We start from the raw sequence: 19,988 nt of genomic DNA, 5'->3' as shown, positions 1-19,988 counted from the left end.
GACATTTAAGAGAATCAGTGAATATATACATACCTTTGTCTGATCCTGGTCGACATGTCCTTCCTGTTACAATACACCGAAGAAACATGTTTGCCTCAGATACAGAAAAATAACTTGTTTTCACTGAATTTGTAAAAGAAAATAATTTGATTACCTGAGCAACATTTTGAGACACAGAAAAAAATATTCAAAGACAGTGAGAGGACCAGTATTGCACTGATGACCCCAAATAGTATCTGTGGTTGTAATGACATACACGAAAAGCTCCAGCCTAAAAAGACAGAAAGAAAGAAAGAAAGAAAGAAAGAAAGAAAGAAAGAAAGAAAGAAAGAAAGAAAGAAAGAAAGAAAAGAATAATTATAATATCCCCACCAGACATGTTTTAACACATATAAAACATAAATAATTATTTGTGTCTAATAATCACCTGGTTAGAAATTCTTGAAATTACATCTACTCCTTTAGTCATTGAAAAATCAAGTATCTGTGAATATGTAGAGTTTAACTCTTCCTACATCGCTGTAGTCACCATTCTTAGTCTATGTGTGCTGTAGGTTTGTACTAGACCACGATTGGCTCCAAAACTTATCCATCCATCGATTATCTATCCTGTGCATGATTGTATTCCTACTCACTTAAGTGGGAACCAGGTAACATCCTGAACACACACACAAAGCAAATTGAATAGTAGGGAAAAAAATCAAAGTACCCAGCAACCATCACAGACATGGGGACAACGTGCAAACTTCCTGCAGGAACACCCCACTCACTGGCTTTTGCACATCTTAAATGTTTGAAATATACATTTCATACATACAGAGGCAATTAAAAGTCCATAATAATAATTCATTAAGGACATTATACAGCAAGGACAAAACAACAGGAAAATACATTCATGTAGGAAGAAGGGGATTCATTTGTGTCCACTGTCACCGTCAATATGCTGTCAGGAATACATACATCACTGGAAAATGTCATTCAATTTTTCTACAACTGCTGCGATTTACTGATGCAATCCATGACCTCATGATCAGGGCAGGTAAGTTGTGCACTTAACTGGAGAGAGCTGTAGGAAAATTTTTCTTTAGTAATGATTTCAGTGTTTCAAATCTGGGATACAGGTCAGCCGACACTTGTTTATTGTTCACAAATTGCTTTGATTGGTTTTGTCTACTGCAATGGTAGCTGCCACTTGATTCATCACTGAAAGTCAGACACGGATGGAGGGATCTGTGGTTGTTAAAAGGATAGTTCAACATGGTGAGAAATATGCGATTCACTTTCTTGTCGAGAGTTTAGATGAGAAGCGTGATAACACACTTATGTATGTATATAAATATGAGCTGTATAATATTAGTGTTATAATCAGTGCCAAAATAAACACTTAAGTACTGAACATTTCTCTTTGACATTTTAGGGTTTGGGTTAGATGAATGAATGATGAATTTATGTAGCGAAATAAGTTTCCAAATTGCATGACTGACAGGTATGTAAACTTGTAGTCAGTGGACAGTTTAAATCTCTGCTGAAAAAAATCTGTAAAAAAACACAGGTCATAAAATAAATCATGAGCGTACAGCTGTGGTGCTCTTAAGCAAGAGATTTGATCTCCACTTTCTTTGGTAAATCTGCTCAGTAATCAGCAAGAAATATGCGGTTTTACTGAGATGCTTGCAAGCATGAAATGCAAACTGTGCGATTGCACTGTACACATACATTTTGTTGCAAAAGTACATGCTCAGCAAAACATGTTGAATGTGTTTCCTACCTCAAACAACATTTGCAAATGCACGTCAATCCAATTTACTGCGGAAGATTACTCTAACGTTTCACTGAACCTGGATCATGCTTGAATTAAGTCAGATGTGCAAATCAATACACAATTTCTTTGGCCACGCCACTACATCAAATTTCAGACAAATTATGTTTGAAAATCTAGGAAATTTGATGAATTGTGGTGTTTGTTGTGTGGACACCCAGTGCTTGTTTTAATAATGGACCCATCAGTACGTCTGGTTTTGTTGAAGTGCTTAAACAGCAGCTCAGAAAGAGGAAACGCACTTAAAATACAAACAGAGCACGTTATCACTGAATATTATCTGATGCACAGGGCCTCTGTGATGAATATAAATAACATAATATGAATATTATTTTTCATATTGTGTTGATGTGTGAGACACTGCGTGCATGTTACCTCTGGGCAAAGAAATCATCAACCTAATTAACCCACCAAGTAATACTCAAACATGCCTTTAAGTGGTTTACACTGACTCCTTTCATTTAGTTACATTTTCATAAGAGAGTTTCTGAAGGACATTATTAATTACATCACATTGTTACCGTTATAGCATCAGTTTAGTGGTGCTGGGTAATTTTCAAGATGTCCATGTGTTTGAATTAGAGTAGGGATTTCTAGCACAACTTCACCTACTTCCAAGGTGCATGGAGAAGGAAAGAAGTCTGAAGGGGTCAAGACCCCTGCAACACTTGTATAAAGAACATTTCACTTCAAATGTTTTTCTTTGTGGTGTGTTGTATACTGACCCTGAAGGGGGCAACAAACACGTTGGTCTCATAATAAAGTTGTTCTTTATATTACAAGTGTTGCTTGATTCTTGACCCCCCTAACAGAACATCAACAGCTTCTACAGAGAAGTTAATTTAGATTTAGTTGGACCATAAAAAAAAAGAATTAATAAAAGTGCAAAGTGTGCAAATTTCAAACTCAATTATTCAAAGCTTGTACAATGGATTAGTTAGACATGAACCTTTCTTTACTGTAGAATTACACCACTCACTTGGTTACTGTTGGTTTCCGATTTGTCATCACAAAGGAGCCAAGTGCCCTGTTGTGACTCTGAGTTGTCAGAGTTGAAAAAGTAAATGGGCAACTGACTGGTAACCAAAGAACAAAGTGATAGAAGCTATTGTAAATTCTCTTTTATGCAATGAATTTATGTATTTACCTTTTAAAACTGTGTTCTCAAATTTTTCCATTTACATATCTGACACCCCAGTGATAGACCAATCTCCTGGTAGAACATAAGACTCGTCTCTTCAGAAAGAATCCAGACTTCTGCTCAATCTCAACATAGAATGTTCCCTAACTTACTTGTAGTGACCACATATCTACTGTATGTTGTATTCTGTAAGATAAGAGATCAAATAATCCTTTATTAATCCCATAGTGGGGAAATTTGCAGCGTTACAGCAGCAAAGGGGATGACGCAATAGCAAGAAGCATAAGTAAAAAAGCAAAACAGACTCAACAGTTGAAATCACTTGATTGCACATAGGAAATATTGATATTGCACACTTGAGTATACACTGATATTGTACATGAGTGAATTTGTCTTTTTTGTCTTGTTTTGGTGCGTGTGGTCTACTGGGAGCAGCGACGATTGCAAAGTCTGCCAGCAGCAGGAAGGAAGGACCTGCGGTATTTCTCCTTCACACACCACCTAACAAATAACAACTTTTTTCTTCAGTCTAAAGGGTATTATTGATTCCCCTGTATTATTTCATGTAAATCAGGTGTAGAGAACGAGTTCCAAGCTGTTCCACTTGCACCTCTTGCACTTAATATTAAATGTGATTACTGCTAAATGCCTGTGTTGACCTGATGGTGTTGTTCTTAACTGTGAATACTGAACATCTTTATCACTGACATTTGAGCAGAAAATCTCATAAATGCCTTTTCAATCTCAAATCACATCAAATCACATCAGCATCATTTACAGCTCCCATTTACATGACATTTTCTTATTTCAAGACTTACCATTTGTCAATGTCCCATTGCAACAGCCTTCCATGACAATGAAGGTTTGACCGAGGACACTTCTCTCTATCTGTTTCTGTCTCTTTAACTATATCTGCGATAAACACGACGACAGCATCTGTTGTCTTGTTTAGTGTGCAGCTATTCAGGAGGAGCAACTGTTCCTTCAAGGCAGTGTTAGATGTCACAGGATGTGTGCTTTTGCAGAAAACCACAAACTTTTTGACTGAGAATCATGTTAAGGTAACACAAATGAGACTGAACCTCTTCTGACAATATTAAGGAACATGGGCACTGAAAAAAGTTTTAATTAAGATAAAACAAATAGTTGTTTCTTAAATTATCAATAAAATCTATGTGGTTATCTATAAGAGTAATAGTCACACTTGACTGTTATTAGTATCTACTTAATTTGTCATATTTTTTCATATTTTTTTTCTAAGAAAAACAAAATCAACACTTTTGTGCAAATGGGAAACAGGTACATTCATATGTCAATAAAAATGAAGCATGAACTCATTAGCCAAAACTCTTTATACACCAGTCCAGACAGCTGTAAAATTGAGACTAACCAGTAAATATGAAGAAAAATCCCATCATCAGTATAACACCTTCACCTCAGGAGCAAGTGTGTTGATTTTTTTTTTCATAAAACTCATAAAACTGAAGCAAACCTTTTCTCTATAATTGAACTAGCTTGACCAGATTATACTGTTGTTTATGACTGTTTTGCATGCACACTATCCAGGGCCCCTTTTTACCAAATTTGCAACATGCAAGCTGCAACTTGCAAAATGAGATCATTTCCTCTCGCATTAATTTTGACACACTGAACTAATCAAAAGAAAACACCATATTTACGACCCATGCACAATGATGCAAGAGCACATACAAATTCATCAGCAATTTGCAGGTGACAAACATTTATGAAATGGTGCACTGGCATGATTTTGTAAGCAGTACTCGCAAATTGCTTTTGTGAAACAGGCCCTTGGTTTTGATGATATTCAGGACATGATGCTTAATGTTTACATGGACCGTATTAAAACATGGCTTTTACTCAAATTAAATTAATTAACCAGGTTTCTCATCATGTGTTGGTGCAGCCACATGTTTGGCTTTTCCACATCCATGAAATCTCTTTAATTTCTGAGTCCTCTCAATATTTGAGGATGAACTCAGTTTGTTTTCTGGACTGTGCTCTGTTTCCACTCTGCTGGATTTATCTTCTCCATCTGATCACCAGCCATATATCTGTCACCAGCATTAGAAAATGGGAGCAACAATACAGTCTTCCTTCACCTTAGCAGAGTCAAACATTCACTTCCAGTTCACCGTATCAAGTCAAATCAATTTAATATATATTTTTACATGCCACAGTATCCCAGTATTCAAAAACCTGATCATAACTGGGATGCTGGTGCAAATGTAAACACACTCAGAGGTAATCAATGAATGTGGAGTGTAATAAGCCATTGTTCAAATATGCTACACACACTTTCGGCATTCTGTCTGCCAAGTTCAGCAATCATTTGGATTTTCCTGCAGTATTGACCTGCATGATTTCCAATTCTTCTTGTCTTCTAATCCAGGTGCAGAACATTATTCATCACTATTTTTCTATAAGGCCACAATACTCACTTTTAGTAAAGGCTATTTAAATATTAGAGTTGTATTTGGTTGTACTGGGCAGTCATTGTGACAACAAAGAGGGACAAAGTTGAAATTGTGTAGTTTGTATAACAACTGACAAAAGATAATACCAGAAAAATGTTTTATCCCTTTAAATAAGATATTTTAATTTTTTTTTTCTTACACATATACACTATTCTCATATTTGAGATAATTGTGAATTCAGATCTGACGTCTTCCAGCCATTTCTCAAGTCTGTTTTCACACATCCCACACACTGACTCTGGGTGAGTGGTTTCCTGCAAGGAGACAAAGCTATATAGATCAAACCACATCCACCTTTGTATGATGATGGAACAAAAATTATTTAAAGAGATGACTCTTTACAAGTAGGCAGTCAGGATGTGTGAGTTTTTTTAAGGAATATCAAAGGAGACAGTGCACAAAGGACGCAGCAGTCCGATAATTTTATTTAAATGTGGTGAGTTTAGCAGAAGCAGCAGAGAAATTGTACCGTGTGGCACTATTAGTAGTGTTTGGTGCATTCACCAAAAAACATTGTGAAGCTCCACAAACCACTGTGCATTGGTAATGTTCCAGTAAATTTCCCAGCAGCAATCATGGGGTTCAACCATATTCAGCTGATGACTCAAACATTTGTTCAGTTCTGTGCAGCTCCTTGCAATGTTCATCTGACTTTATATACATATATATTATATATTTCCTCTAAATGAGCTACAGCAACATCTTGAGGTCTTTTGCTTTATCAACATCCTTTGCTGTCCTAATTTTCTTCTTCATGGTTTCAGCTACTCTCTAAACTCTGATAGAGCAAATCAGAGACTGAACCATTATTTCTGAGGCAGAAAGAAATGGTGTCTATTAATGTTATTAACGTTAGGCTGGTATTGGGTATTTCCTGTTGCAAAATGATCAGTGGTGGAAGACGTAATCAGATCCTTTGTGACAGTGTAAAGAAAACATTAGAGTAAAGCATTCAACATATTACTTAAGAAAAATAATGAAGTAGGCTACATATTTACAGTACAATAAATATGTAAATATTTACTCCTGTAGTCGTTGATTTATTTTAATTTACCATCATCGCTGCGTTCTGTGTCAATATAATTTTGATAACAGTAACCATAGAAAAAAATTAATGAAAAATGTATCCAAATGACTCTTTTTCAGATCATTCCCAATGTTTCAAACACTCACACAGTAAAATTATGTTCTGCAAAATGTAGAGTACTGCTCTGACTTGAATAAAAGGCCATCTGACCATGAAAGAGTTATGACATTTACCATTTAAGACATTAATATTAATATTATTGTTGTTGTTATAAATTAATTTGTTTTTACTTAACTTTTATTTAACCTGGAAAGCCTCATTGAGATGACACTGACAATTCGTTTCAGCAATGTCCTGGCCCAGAGTGACAATGATCATAATTAAATATTATTAGGTTCTCTTCTTTTCATACATAAAATTCTTTTAACTTTGTCATTTTTGATGAACACTATATAGTCTGTGTAAAGATCACTGAATGTTATTCACACAACTAATCAAGGCAGACAACAGATAGATTCAGGACATTTATTGGGCTTATAATTCAATTCATTTAATCAAATCATACATAACACAGCCAATATGATTGGTTTATGAAGGCTTATGCACATGTTGATGATGCTGATGAATACACAAAGTTAATACAGACATGGCAAACAAAAAGTCTAGCTGGTCGTAGTCTGACCAGAGGAGAGATGAACCTGAAGAGTCTGGGCAGACTCTGGAGGGACAGAAGTCAGTACGACTGAATGTGACATAATGAACATAAACTGTCTGTTTATGAACCAACAGCAGTAAAAGTTTCATACCTCACCATGTTACACCGATGCACTGAAGGACTGAAGATGAGACCAGTTCAAGGAGACAGCTCAAACAACAAGGTGCAGAATTTCCACACAAGTCATTTATATAACTCGCACTTAAAATATTACTGAGTGACATTTTAATTTATTCACTGAGTTACATCGTGCACATCTGTGTCTAACGTACTGTTTATCTGACAACGTCTGGCGTGGCTTTGTTTATCTGAATCAGTTTATCTGTCTGACAAGATTAGAGACAACAATGCTACAGTGGTTGACTGTCACTCACAAATGCAGGAGAGAGCAGTATGTCCATTTGTTTTTGTTCATTGTTGTTACTACCGATTAATATTACCAATGTTATCGCATTCAGAGATAAAACATTGTCTCGGTTCCACAGCGGAAAAACAGCTGAATTAAATGTCTGGAACAAACTTACTTAAGACCAGCAGATAAATATCAGCTCGAAAAATGAAAAGTCTTGTGAGTTTCGTTCACTACAAACATAAAAAGACACGAATAGCTCAGATTTTGGCTGAAGTTTTCAGTGAAATCAGTTGTAAACGTTGACTTGCTGCTTCTTCACTCTTTACTTCCCGTGGAGTCAACGAGAGGAAATGCGGACAGCGCCATTCTGCTATTGAAATACACACTGTGGTCAGAGGTGGTATTACACCCGAGGGTTTAACTGGATGCTCACGTTGCGCCCCCTCTCCTACAGGCCGCAGCCGGGACCCTTATCCAACAGGCGGGTCTAACCTCCTCTTATCCCGCCCCCTGCTCGACTGCTGTCCTCTCTGCTCCTGAACGCTGATGTGTTACTAACTTCAGCCTTCAAGTCTGCAAAAATGTTCAATTTCGGATCAAAATTGCTGCTTCTGTTCCTCTTGGCCTTCCCCTGTGGATTGATATCCATCGGTAAGTCACATTTATGCTGCGTTTGACTCGGTTTATCCTTCCGCCTCTACAAAGTTAAAAAGTTAAAAAAGAAGACAGCCTAACATATTGACGTGGCATATAGTCATAGAGCTATACTCAGTCTGTTGTCTGTCTTCACGGCTGCTTTACTAGCATGAATGTAAAAACGTTTTATTCATGATTTATTCATAAATATGGGACAGACTCGATACTCTGAAATGAATGAAAACGATCGTCAATTCCAGCTTCTGCCGCTAAAAAAAATAACTCGTAAATTAACGTGAAGTTAAGATTCACTTTTCTGGGGTTCAGAGGGGAGTTTTAGGCCAAACATTATATACATTTTGGATGCAGCAGCACAACAGTTAACGGCTCCCTCTTGCTGGGACACGTCACCATAGATAAGATGGTAACTTGTGTTTCTCTTTGGCCGCTTTTCTTACACACATCAACAGGGGGAATATATTGTTCAGGCTGCAGACTGGCTACAATAAACATTAATCAACAACAACAATGTGTGGAGAAACTTAATCTAACCATTCATTTTAAGCTGAATTTGAATGACTGTGAAAAGTACTAGCAGGTAAATCAATTTAAAGCTTTTGCATGATTAAATTACATCACTCATTGTTTTTTCTCTGCTTTTTTCATAAGTTATTTTCTGAATGATAAGTTATGATTGATGTATAAAACTTCTAACAGAAACAAAAGACATACAGTATACATAAAAAAGTAGGCTAAATCATATTGTTATAACACTTTTTTACTGCTACAGGAGGCTTTCCTCTCAAATAACCACCTAGGGCAGTGTGATATCAAGAAAATAAATACATATTTTTGATTAAATATCTTGATACTGACATATATTGATACAACGTGGAATTATGTAAGGGATGATTTATGGTATTTGTCCAAACATTTACACAAAACAATTTCAAGAAGGAAAATTATTAGTAATCTGGATTTGGTGAACAAATATGGGCATTTATTGTCTGTTTCATTCACTGAGAACAGTCCAAAGATTGCTAGCTGTGAAAATACACTTTAAAAACAGTTTTTAAGACCAGAAAAACACTTTCCATCACCGTCATGATACCCACAATCCTCGATAATCTAATCATATAACACAATATCATGATACAGCTTTCAACCTCTGCTCTGTTGCCTCCTCACAGGCCACGTCTCTGCAGAGCCAGACTCTGCTGAGGACACTGACCCGGATGTTGCAGTAGATGAAGAGGAAGATGAAGAAGAGGTGCTTGTTGAGGAGGATCAGATACAAACCTCGGTATATATATTTTATCATACAGCAGTACACAAAGCAAAACCATATATTATATACACAGACGGTTAAGTTACAAAGTGATGTTCATCTTCAGGAAGGAGACGACGATGACTCCGAAGCTGCCGATAAACTGATGACTTCTCACCCTGATGCCGACACAACCATCATCTTCATGACAGGAGAAGGTTTGTCTGGCTTCTTTTTCCTTTGTTTTTTCAATCATTGCGCTTTTACAGCATTAATACTCATAACATTTGTTGACGGAAGAAAAAAATGTGTCAAAAATGGAAGCATGAAATTGAATACAAGATCCTGAGCTGCTTCTGTTTTATGGGGTGAAATATGAGAAAACTCTGTGGTTTTGTTGGTGCATCTCAGAACTCATGCATTATTTTTTTTACTATATTTAATATTTATTCACATCCATCATAAATTTAGAGTTCCCTGCCAATGAAATCGTGAGGTTCCTGGTGGGTTTCACCAACAAGGGGAGTCAGGATTTCACCGTTCAGTCGTTGGAGGCGTCCTTCCGTTACCCCCAAGACTTCCAGTTTTACATTCAGAACGTAAGTGGGATCTGAAATAAAACCACCATCAAACATCACTTCACCTTCTCAACTCATCTGTAGCTGGATGCAAAGCAAAGTCATTTAAAAATGCAATAATTTGTTGAATTTGTTGAGTTTATCAAAAATTTCTTCACAAACTGTCTCAAAGTTAATGATGTGGTTGTATAATATTTTTGCTTTAATGTCCCTCTGAATGAAATAGAGGCTTTTAAAATATTAACTTGTGGTATATTCAAACAATTAAGGTCTAATAATGTGATGTTTTGTTACAATTTTATATAATCTCTTAGATTTTTAGCATTTTTCTAGACAGGAGTTAGTTTTGCCACCTGTCCTGCCACCTAACACAAAAAATACAACTGGAGACTATAAACTATGTCCTAGTTTAAGAAGTCTAATTTTAACAATGTATGTGTTTGTGTAGTTCACAGCTTTGCCCCTGAGCACTGTAGTTCAGCCTCAGGCTCAGGCTTCCTTCGAGTACTCTTTCATCCCAGCTCAACCCATGGCTGGTCGTCCCTTCGGTCTTGTTATCCTCCTCAACTATCTTGACACAGAGGTAAGAAAGTTTTTCATTATTTGTGGTTGGTGCTGGTTGTCTGTTCCGGGTGACTTTTTAGAGATAAAATGTAGTGTGATGATGCTAGACGGTAACTGTCAAGATGCACCACGGGAAGGTTTTTCACACTCCACCACAGTTTTGGTTGATTCATGAAAATTAATACATGAAGAGGCCATTTTCAGCAAAGCAGTTGGCCTCCATGTAAGCCTTCACAGCTGTATTTTTTTTACATTTTTGTATAATTGGACTACTACTGGCACCTTCCAGTCATTCTGCCTGCTGAGCTTTGATTGTTGTTTTCATGCTGATAACGAAGGATGTGAAGAATGCTGAGTCCTCTGATTTTAAGGAGCAAAGAAAGTTCTTGAAAGTTTTAAGGAGCTGGTTTACGTAAGGTAATTACTTACTGGTTGTTTTCAACTTTTTTTCAGGGCAACGTGTTCCAGACTGCCATTTACAACCAGACTGTCACCATCACTGAGAAAGATGAAGGACTGGATGGAGAAACGTAAGGCTTTCTACTGCTGGGTTTATGTTTTATCCTATCATGTAAATATCTGTTAATGAAAATGTTGCTATTTATATTACTTTACTGCAGTTAGTTTTGAGAGTGCATGCTAAGTGCTAAAGCAGCAAAATGACTAAATCCGAACGCTAACTGTAGGCAGCAGGTGGAAAACATACTTAATGACATGAGTCAAAAAGTAAACCTATTTCTGCATCTCAGCTCTATTTAAATAATGCTTAAATTTCAGTATTTTTCCCACATAATACCAGAATCCAACTCTCTCACAATGCCAGCTTTCCCAAACTATTGTAGCACATGTAAGAGCCTGTAACAGGAGGTGTGAAATTGGCACAAAGAGATTAGTTGTCAGAATTGTGCTGCTGCTTGTGTGAGGCACAGAAACTGTCAACAGCAAATTAGTCCAGCAAGAGAAAGTGTTTTCCACCCAGAAATCTCAAATCAAGGACCAGTTATGTTTCATTAGTCTTTATACTTACAGTTCTTGCTAAAAATGTGCATTTGATGAAATGAGCTATTTGCTTGAATAGGACTGTTTTTGATGGTTTGTTTGTGCTCTAAAATCAATAATGTGCTCACATTATTTAGTAAGTTAAATGCAGAATGTTTTCATACCACTCCCTTAAACTAGTCAAGTTATTAAAAACTATTCTTGGTTGCTAGAGATATTTAAATAAATTGTAAAGCCAAAAATAAGGAACTGTGGAACTGTTTTAGTGATTTCTATTCACTGATTTAAAGAATTGATTTTCTTTTATCTGCAGGATGTTCATGTACGTCTTCCTGGTTGGACTGGTGGTCCTGATGCTCTTTGGAATGTATCAGGTCCTGGATTCAAGGACGGTACGTGTTTACCTTCAATCAGATGTTGTATTTTTAATAATTTTGTTTAGTTATTACCAATGCAAATGTAACAAAATATATTTTACATGTAAAGCCGATAACATTCAAAAGGGATAGATTGAGATTGAAGCAGGATATTGGATTAAACATGAGATGTGTTTAACTTGTGTTTTGCAGAAAAAGAGACTCTCAGTGAAAATAGAGAAGGGCACTGTTGGGGTAAACGATGTGGACATCAGCTGGATCCCTCAGGAGACTCTCAATGTCATGAGTATGTTCATTTTTATCCCCGACTTTCACAAGTAATAACACAGAGAATCCTCATCTCCTCTTTGCCTCAACATTCTTTTCATTCATTTCTTTTTCCATAATGTGAAAGGTGATCTTTTGCTCATATTACTGTGACACAAACTGTACAAACAGCTGATCGTTACATCCTGTCTTACAGACAAGGCGTCCCCTAAAACATCTCCACGGAAGCGAACCAAGAGGACAGCTGGAGTAGATCAATAAAACTGTCGCTTTCCATCCATCATCATACTGTACGTCAGGCTTTCAAAGCCCATTTCCTCACCACAGTAGCACAGTTCCCCATTCACAATGGATCAACATTTCTGGAGTCCAATCTTCAGCCCAAGCAAAGTGTTAAAGATGTTTGTATGGATCTCAGCCTGCTGCTCCGCTCGTATCACTACCATAGAGCATCCTGGACTCTACTGCTCTGATCAGAGGGACCATTTAGACACTAAAATAACTGAATAACTGAGTTCATTTTTAAAGGGATTTTTTTGTCAGTATGCGTGTGTGCGTGTGTGAAAGTTAATTAAAGATAAACCCAAGTGTTTGAAATCAACATGGGAATGTGGTACAAACTGACCCCAAAAAGGAGAAATGAATACATCAGTTCTGCCCATATGAATGCTGTGAAGTCATAATAATTGCATTTGAGATTAAATAACTTTATTTGTTATCTGCATTATTAGGATAAAATGGATTTTAGGACTTCAAAACATTCATATGTCATCTGCTGAATGAGATAAATCCTCCTCCTCTCTGTCATGTAAACACCATTGTGCCTTATCTGTACCGTATGTGAGGGACCATGCAAAGACCTTATGTTACCAAAAAATAGATGGAATCCATTAAAATGTTTCCCACTGATTACAGTATGTTTCTACCATTCAGTGTTCTGAGGTTTCTTAAAGGTTTGGTATCATTACAGTGGGGCAATGGCAGCTGCAGTCATTAAACAAACATTAAAACAGTGTTCTCTGGAGGTTTCTGCAGGTTAATTAATCTGTTTTTGAGTCTCAGTGGAGCATTTCAGACTCTTTAATGGGTGCAAATGGTGCAGTCTTTGGGATTGTTTGCCATTATTTGTGATAAAACACCTTTTGGAAAAAAAAAATAAAAGGGTGAACAAAGTTTGTGTATGTTGTTAGTTGTTCTCTTGGAAACTTAATCATATTATCTAGTTCTCGTCTCGTCATAGTCTCAACAGTTTGTTCTTCATGCAGTGATGTTGTAATTTACTGTACACATTTTCAATAACATGACAACGATGGATGATGCCACTTGAGGAAATTATGTCTTTAGCCACAGATTTTTCAAAACTTTTGTTAACACTTAATTCTACAGGTCTGTAAATCCCTAATAATTTCAAAAGAAAATTTGGGAAGTATTTGACACCTATTGACAGAAATACAACTAAGTAAAAGAGACCGTCTGCAATTGGTACACCTCAATTAATTTATTCCAAATAAATGCTGAGCTAGTGTAACCTAGAGCCTCTCAGTCAGTGCACAGCAGGTCTGCATGCAAAAATGTGCAATTCATCTAAAGGCAAGCATACGATGCAACATAAATGATGAATAAATGTGGGTTTAAATGGAGCAGTTATTAAAAGAAAATTCCCCTGTAAATCGACAACTGCATTTGTATGGAGCCCCAAAGCTGATAAAAGCCAGTAAAAGCTTATCACATGAGTCAAATACAGTATATATATATATATACGTGAAAACATCAATAAATAATGCAGTTAGTCAGATAATAAAAATGGAGTGTAAAGAGAAATATAGAGCGCAACACTTTTCCAATTTACCTCCAGTCAGTAGATAAATTAAAAATTATTTTTACTCTTCTCTTTACAGTGGGATCCAAAAGTCTAAGACCACTTAGACTTTTGGTTAGGGTCACTTAGACCCTACTGTATCTTTCAGTAGTTCTTCATTTTATTTTTCAGCTCCTCCTTTTTAGTTATTTATTTATTGGAACACATTTAATCATTTATCTATTGCCTATTTCCCCCATGCAACTTTTCCAACAATCCTCCTTATGCTCATATGACTTTTTAACTTCACACAACAGTCATAAATAAGTCTCTTTCTCCCTTATGATTAGTGCCAAATTATAGCTTTTTATGGGAAACTATTAGAAAAAAAGTTTAACCAATCAATAAGTCAGTTTGTGATTGTTAAAAGTTTTCTAACCTTTGCTTTGTGCAGCACTGCATCAACCACGTGAATAGTAGGATTAAGTAGAGATCCTACTGAGATGACATGAGAGATAAAAAAGACATCCTGAGAGTGCTCCTTGTGTTGTATGAAGGTTGCAGCAGGGTTGCGTGGTGGTTCCTCCTCCTCGGGGAGGTGAGAGCTGTCCGGTGCTGAGAGGGGAAGATGAGCTCAGCGCGCGCCGGGAGGCAGGTAACGTCAGCAGTCGGCCGGAGCAAAGAAAAGACTGTACATACACACCCACCAAGTGTGTGTGTGTGTATGTGTGTGTGTTTCGCCGCTTAATCGCTGATACACACCGACACACATTAATAATGGGCAGCTAATCAGCCCCGCGTGAGTCAGCGCACCGCCTTTATTCCCGATCTACCTCGGTTGCATGATCCCGTGCGCTCCGCTTGGCTTGAAATGGGATGATATGGGATTTTTCATGTCGACGAAGATCGGAGGGATTCTTGCGTTTGCCTTGGGTAAGACATCTCACGCTCCTCCGTGGTTTCCTTTAAGGCTGCAGACCACTCGGGATGGTTTTGTCAGCCTTGTATGGTGTTATCTACCTGCATCAGAGATGTTACAGCTATAATTGTTGTCATCTTTATATATCTCCATCACTGTTTCATCATGGTTATTAGTGATGTTGCATGGATAAGAGACCTGTACTGTGGCCACAGCTTGGAGTACACCCATCGACGAGAGATACTGGGTGTTACAGTAAGGGGATGGAGTGCAAGCTTGACATGCAATATTTAAAAATAAAAAATTAGATCCTTTTCTTATTTGAGTTCTCTTACAGACCAAGTTTTACCATTTTAATTGTAAACAGCTAAACAGAGCCTGTGTAGAAAGATATATCTGTGAGGGCTGCAGTGGTCAGGAGCACTAGTGGTAACATCTGCTTCACAGCTTTCCACCCACTGACATCTGTATTAAGTGAAGTTCAGATAGCAGGACTGCAAAATCTCTACATTGCATTGCTGATTATACAAGTTTAGGAAATGACAGACCAAATCAGACACTGAATGGGATTATTGTGCAGAAGTTGCATGAGCATAAGCAGTGTTTAAAGCTCAGAGTGTGGAGATATAGAGGAAGAGGAATCAGACTGAATCTACCTAAATGGCCTGTAGTCCTAAACAGGACTGATGCACCTTTTTTAAAACTGAAAAACCACAAAGGAATCTGATAACTTTGTTTTTATCAGGGATGTTGCTACTGCTTTATCTTTCAAACTTGTTCATTTGAAAGAAACAGTTTCAGGCCAAACATCACACACTGGTAAAGCTTGGTAAAATTAAGCACCTCACCTGTGTCTTTTTCTTTTTTTTTTGTTCAGTATTCCTGTCCTTCACTGTGTCAGGAGACTCAGATGCAGATGTGAAGTGTGAGAACATTTATAAGGACTTTTCTGATTGTGTCCTGGAGCTGGGAGAAAGCATGGACAACTATCAGGAGAACGTGACCAGCGAGAGGGGAGTTGCAGCTGTGTGCAGGTGATAATACCTTTATCAGTAAGAGAAAGTATGCATGCGGCAGCCATTTGTTGTGAGCGCTGGACATATGCGTTAATACCAACATATTTTTTTATGAGCTTGATTTTATTGGAAATCAGAAAAAGACTGCAGATTAGTTCACTTTCGACCACAGAGGGCAAAGAGAAACTTCAAACCTCCATTGATCCACAGACACTGTGCATAAGGTCATATTGTATTTGTATGAAATCATGCATGATTGAGTAGAATAATACAGACATGTAAAGTATGACATATGCATCATGACAAAATACTGGAGAGGAAAAGAGCTGCTGCCACAATCTCAGAGGGAGAATACAGAAATGAATGGTGCTGAGACACTGAGCCATTGTACTAAATAATTTATGACTTTGCTGCAGCAGTAATGAAATTCCGGGGACGTTTTTTTGTCATTGTTACTGCACGTACTCTACAACCCCAACACAGTGTATTGAAGACAAAGATTTACACATAAGCCTTCTGTTGAAAATTGCCCACTTGCAATATCATCTGTGATATTGTTTCACTCTCTGATTCAGTTGCCATGGTAATTAAAGCTCAGTTTGACTTAGTTGAAGCCACCGTAGCCATCTGAGTGATAGATTATTGGCAAGCAAATTAATCCGCAACAGCCAGTATGTGCACACGTCTGCATGCTGTAGCAGGGGATGAAATTCTGAGGGAAAATGGCAGACGCATGTGTTGATCTGATGATCCTTTGTTTGCCACAGCCACTGGGAAGCTTTCCACACATGTGCCCTCACAGCGCTGTCCGACTGTCAGGAGGAAGTCAGCTCCATCTGGGAGACGCTGAGGCAGGACTCCAGGAAGATGCGCTTCCAGGGAAGTCTGTTCGACCTGTGCAGCCCCAGCTCCTCTCCCAGCATAGGTTCACCTCTCGCTGCACTTACCCTGCCACTGATAGGCATGCTGATCACGACTGGGCCCTGTTGGTCCTCAGTATAGGTGGGGACTGAAGGGGAGTGGGGGCGGCGGTGAGGAGATGGGAAGGGTGAGGAGGGCCTCAAATTCCCTCCTGAGCATAGCTGAAACCTAAAGCCACGGATTTAAGAGGGACAAATATTTTAATAAGGATTATTTTGACACAGAGCCACGGATGTCTGTGGCAAGTCAATCAATATTTGCTGTGATGAATAATATTTGAAATCCCCTCAAATATTTCAGCTTGATCTTCCCTTATGTCTAAAAGCTGGCACAGTTGTTGAGAAAATTATATTCATGCCAATTTATCAGGCCAGGCAGGCTAAAGCAAACAATCATGTACTCACATGTATTTTAGGGATTTCAGATACAATCTGAGCAGAGTCTGATCAGCACAATCTACAGTCAGACAGACACCTGTGGCTCTTGTTGCCCAAGTTGCCCAATATATAAATATATAAGGGGTGGACACAATATCATGAAACCTGTAAAACCTGATACAATCCAAGACATCCGTCCTGCAATAAATACTACATTTGTGAAGATTATCATGGTCTGTTTTTGTGGATTCAACCCTGAGGTGATTTTTAAAGCAGTATTTGTGGAGGTGTTGTACTAGTTTTATATTTAAGACAGTAAGGTGTTCCTGGTATTGTGTCCACTCCCTGTACTATGTATTGTATGGTTTTATCACAATAGTTAAAGAAATAGTTCAACATTTTGGGAGTTAGACAAGAAGATTGACACCACTCTCCTCCATATTAAGCATACAGACATGAGAGCGGTGTCGACATCTAACTCTTGGCAAAGAAAGCGAATAAGTGCGTCTCTCAAAATGTCAAACTATTCCTTTAATTAAGAGCTACAGTGTATTTTAGCACCAAACAAATTTAAATCTCTAGTTTATATCAGTACAGCCAAGCCATAATGATGTAATTAGCTAACATGTTACAAGAAACCTTTTAAAGATGCACTTAACAGCAATATCTTAGCAAATCTGAGTCATTGGAAACAATTTTGTTTAATATGAGTTATTAGGAGTCACTTATTTTAATGTGTTCAAAGGACAAACATAAAGTTCAAACCAGAAATTAATCTGAGAGAATTAACTGCACCAAAGGTAGAACCTAACCAATGTTCACATGTACAAAAAGGTGAAAAGGCCCATTGTTTCAAAGTGTAGTAAATGTTTGTGTAAGTGACAATCAAGCCACTTGTATAAAGCTTTTGACCCCTCTTCCCCCTCAACACTTCAGCCCTGTGGGGCTGATGTTGCACGGCTGCTACAAAGACACCAAAAAGAGACATCCGACATGCCATCACACGTTCACTTTTCCAGCTCCTCTCTCGCTCTCTCAGAGCCTCGCCCCATGCTTTGGTTAACTCTTACTCTTAAACCTCTGACCTGTTGATGTTTGTGTAAAAGAAAATCTCAAGTGTGACTGTTCATTATTTTTTCACAAATGTCTGTTACATCACCTGCAGTTAACAGGCACGAGCATTTATTAGTTCAACTCCAACAATTAGTCTTAAACTAAGTCCAATAATATGCAATAGAAAAAGTAATAGCTGCTGTGTAATGAAACAGCATTTTTTTTGAAAATACAACTGCTTTTGCATCAATAATACTTCAGTTAAAGATCTATCTATTAATGCATTGCATAATTATGACGCTTATAGTACTATTACATGTATTTAGTTGGTTTAATTTGGAGAAACAGACTTGATTTTACACAAAAATCACATTGAGCAGAGAGAAAAATGAGTGTATATTCATGTACATCAGTTCATGAGTGCTACAGTTATCATGGTATCATCCCAACTCATTTGACATATTTAGCCAATAAACCATGTGAGATATCACTAATTGTAATAGTATTTTAAGTAATTAGGTTAAATTTCCCTCAAGACTTTGTCAGTTACTGCGACAGTCAAATAAAATTCAGAACAAATTAAGAATTAAAAAGCAAGAGTCAATCAGATTTTTTGTATATTTTGTTTCCCCAAAAGTGTCAACATTTGCATATCTCCTTTAACACTGACAATCCTGACAGGCATCATCAAAACGTCAGCGACTCCTGACTGTGGTCGTGAATATTTTCCATCATCTCTTTTATCACAGATGCATGATAATTTTTGTGACAGTGCTTCAGAGAAAAATGGCCAGTCTGTTGATTTTACCTTACACAAAGTGTACAGTGGTATTGATCTGTGCATGAAGTTATCGGCTATTTCTCCCGGTGTATCAGCATCCTTTCTTATGCAGATTCATTACCTTCCCGCCCTCACCCGCCTTACCTCCATCAGCATGTTTGTTGTAGTTGTTTCTAATTATTTTATGTTTCTCATGTGGTAGCATAACGTCATCCATTGTGTGTCTGGTGGTGAGAATACAAAACGTCCTCAAAGCATGAGCAATATGTATGATCACTTTAGAGAGGACTCTTATCCCTTCATATGCTGTTGAAGAAAGCATGAAAATGATTGTGTTATCATGAGCATTATACCATAAGAAATGAACCCTAACGACAGTTTCAACATGGAAAGAACTTCTGAATGTAAAAACAAGTTCAGTATCCATGTGGTTTTTTTCAGTTTACTGATAGAAAAGCACACTATTTACAAGACTGTATAAAGCAATATATGGCAAAGTATTGTGTTTGTAATAATAAAGCACCATGTTTAAAACGTACAGCTCTTGTGTTCATCACCTTTAGCAAACTAATAGAAAGCACAGATCTAGAAAGTGAAAGCAGAAGTGGTGGAACAGTGGAGCGTTTAATCAATGACCCAGAAATGGTTCAGAGAAAGCAGCGAGTCCACTGCTGTACGACTCATTTACAACCGAGTTTCTGTTTTTAGTCTTCCCTCAAGAAAAGTCTTGGTAATGAGGATCGCAACTAGTGTTTTTCCAACTCGTTAGTGCTCTCCCATCTGCTTCTTTCCACCTGGACACTTCCAGCAGAGGCATAATGGGAGAAAATGAGGGATCAAGGCCCAGGGTGGAAAACCTTCAGAGAACCAAAGACACGCTTGTGCT

General features: G+C 37.6%; 2 protein-coding genes and 2 long non-coding RNA genes across 4 annotated transcripts; 2 read left to right on the top strand and 2 right to left on the bottom strand.

Annotated features, from left to right (window-relative positions):
* Window positions 1–13: 13 nt before the first annotated feature.
* On the bottom strand, window positions 14–3,944 carry LOC137181754 (uncharacterized). Its single transcript, XR_010928183.1, has 3 exons — window positions 3,779–3,944; window positions 155–271; window positions 14–63 (listed from the first exon to the last, which is right to left on the bottom strand). It is a non-coding gene; the product is annotated as an uncharacterized lncRNA (long non-coding RNA).
* A 3,072-nt stretch (window positions 3,945–7,016) lies between these two features.
* On the bottom strand, window positions 7,017–7,868 carry LOC137181753 (uncharacterized). The gene is made up of 2 exons (XR_010928182.1): window positions 7,289–7,868; window positions 7,017–7,200 (listed from the first exon to the last, which is right to left on the bottom strand). It is a non-coding gene; the product is annotated as an uncharacterized lncRNA (long non-coding RNA).
* A 172-nt stretch (window positions 7,869–8,040) lies between these two features.
* On the top strand, window positions 8,041–13,409 carry LOC137181751 (translocon-associated protein subunit alpha-like). Its single transcript, XM_067587701.1, has 9 exons — window positions 8,041–8,200; window positions 9,376–9,488; window positions 9,580–9,670; window positions 9,924–10,051; window positions 10,479–10,613; window positions 11,048–11,124; window positions 11,907–11,985; window positions 12,163–12,256; window positions 12,434–13,409. Exons 1-9 carry the CDS (start codon window positions 8,131–8,133, stop codon window positions 12,496–12,498), a joined length of 852 nt encoding a protein of 283 aa, XP_067443802.1. The 5' UTR covers window positions 8,041–8,130; the 3' UTR covers window positions 12,499–13,409.
* A 1,198-nt stretch (window positions 13,410–14,607) lies between these two features.
* Window positions 14,608–19,640, top strand: LOC137181749 (neuritin-like). The gene is made up of 3 exons (XM_067587699.1): window positions 14,608–14,968; window positions 15,832–15,988; window positions 16,738–19,640. The coding sequence occupies exons 1-3, from the start codon at window positions 14,878–14,880 to the stop codon at window positions 16,970–16,972; spliced, it is 483 nt and encodes a 160-aa protein (XP_067443800.1). The 5' UTR covers window positions 14,608–14,877; the 3' UTR covers window positions 16,973–19,640.
* The last annotated feature ends 348 nt before the right edge of the window (window positions 19,641–19,988 follow it).

The sequence above is a fragment of the Thunnus thynnus genome, chromosome 4 (assembly GCF_963924715.1).
Source record: "Thunnus thynnus chromosome 4, fThuThy2.1, whole genome shotgun sequence".
Classification (NCBI taxonomy): Eukaryota; Metazoa; Chordata; class Actinopteri; order Scombriformes; family Scombridae; genus Thunnus; species Thunnus thynnus.
The sequence above is the reverse complement of the archived record's forward strand: the minus strand, read 5'-3'. Positions and strand labels throughout refer to the sequence as shown.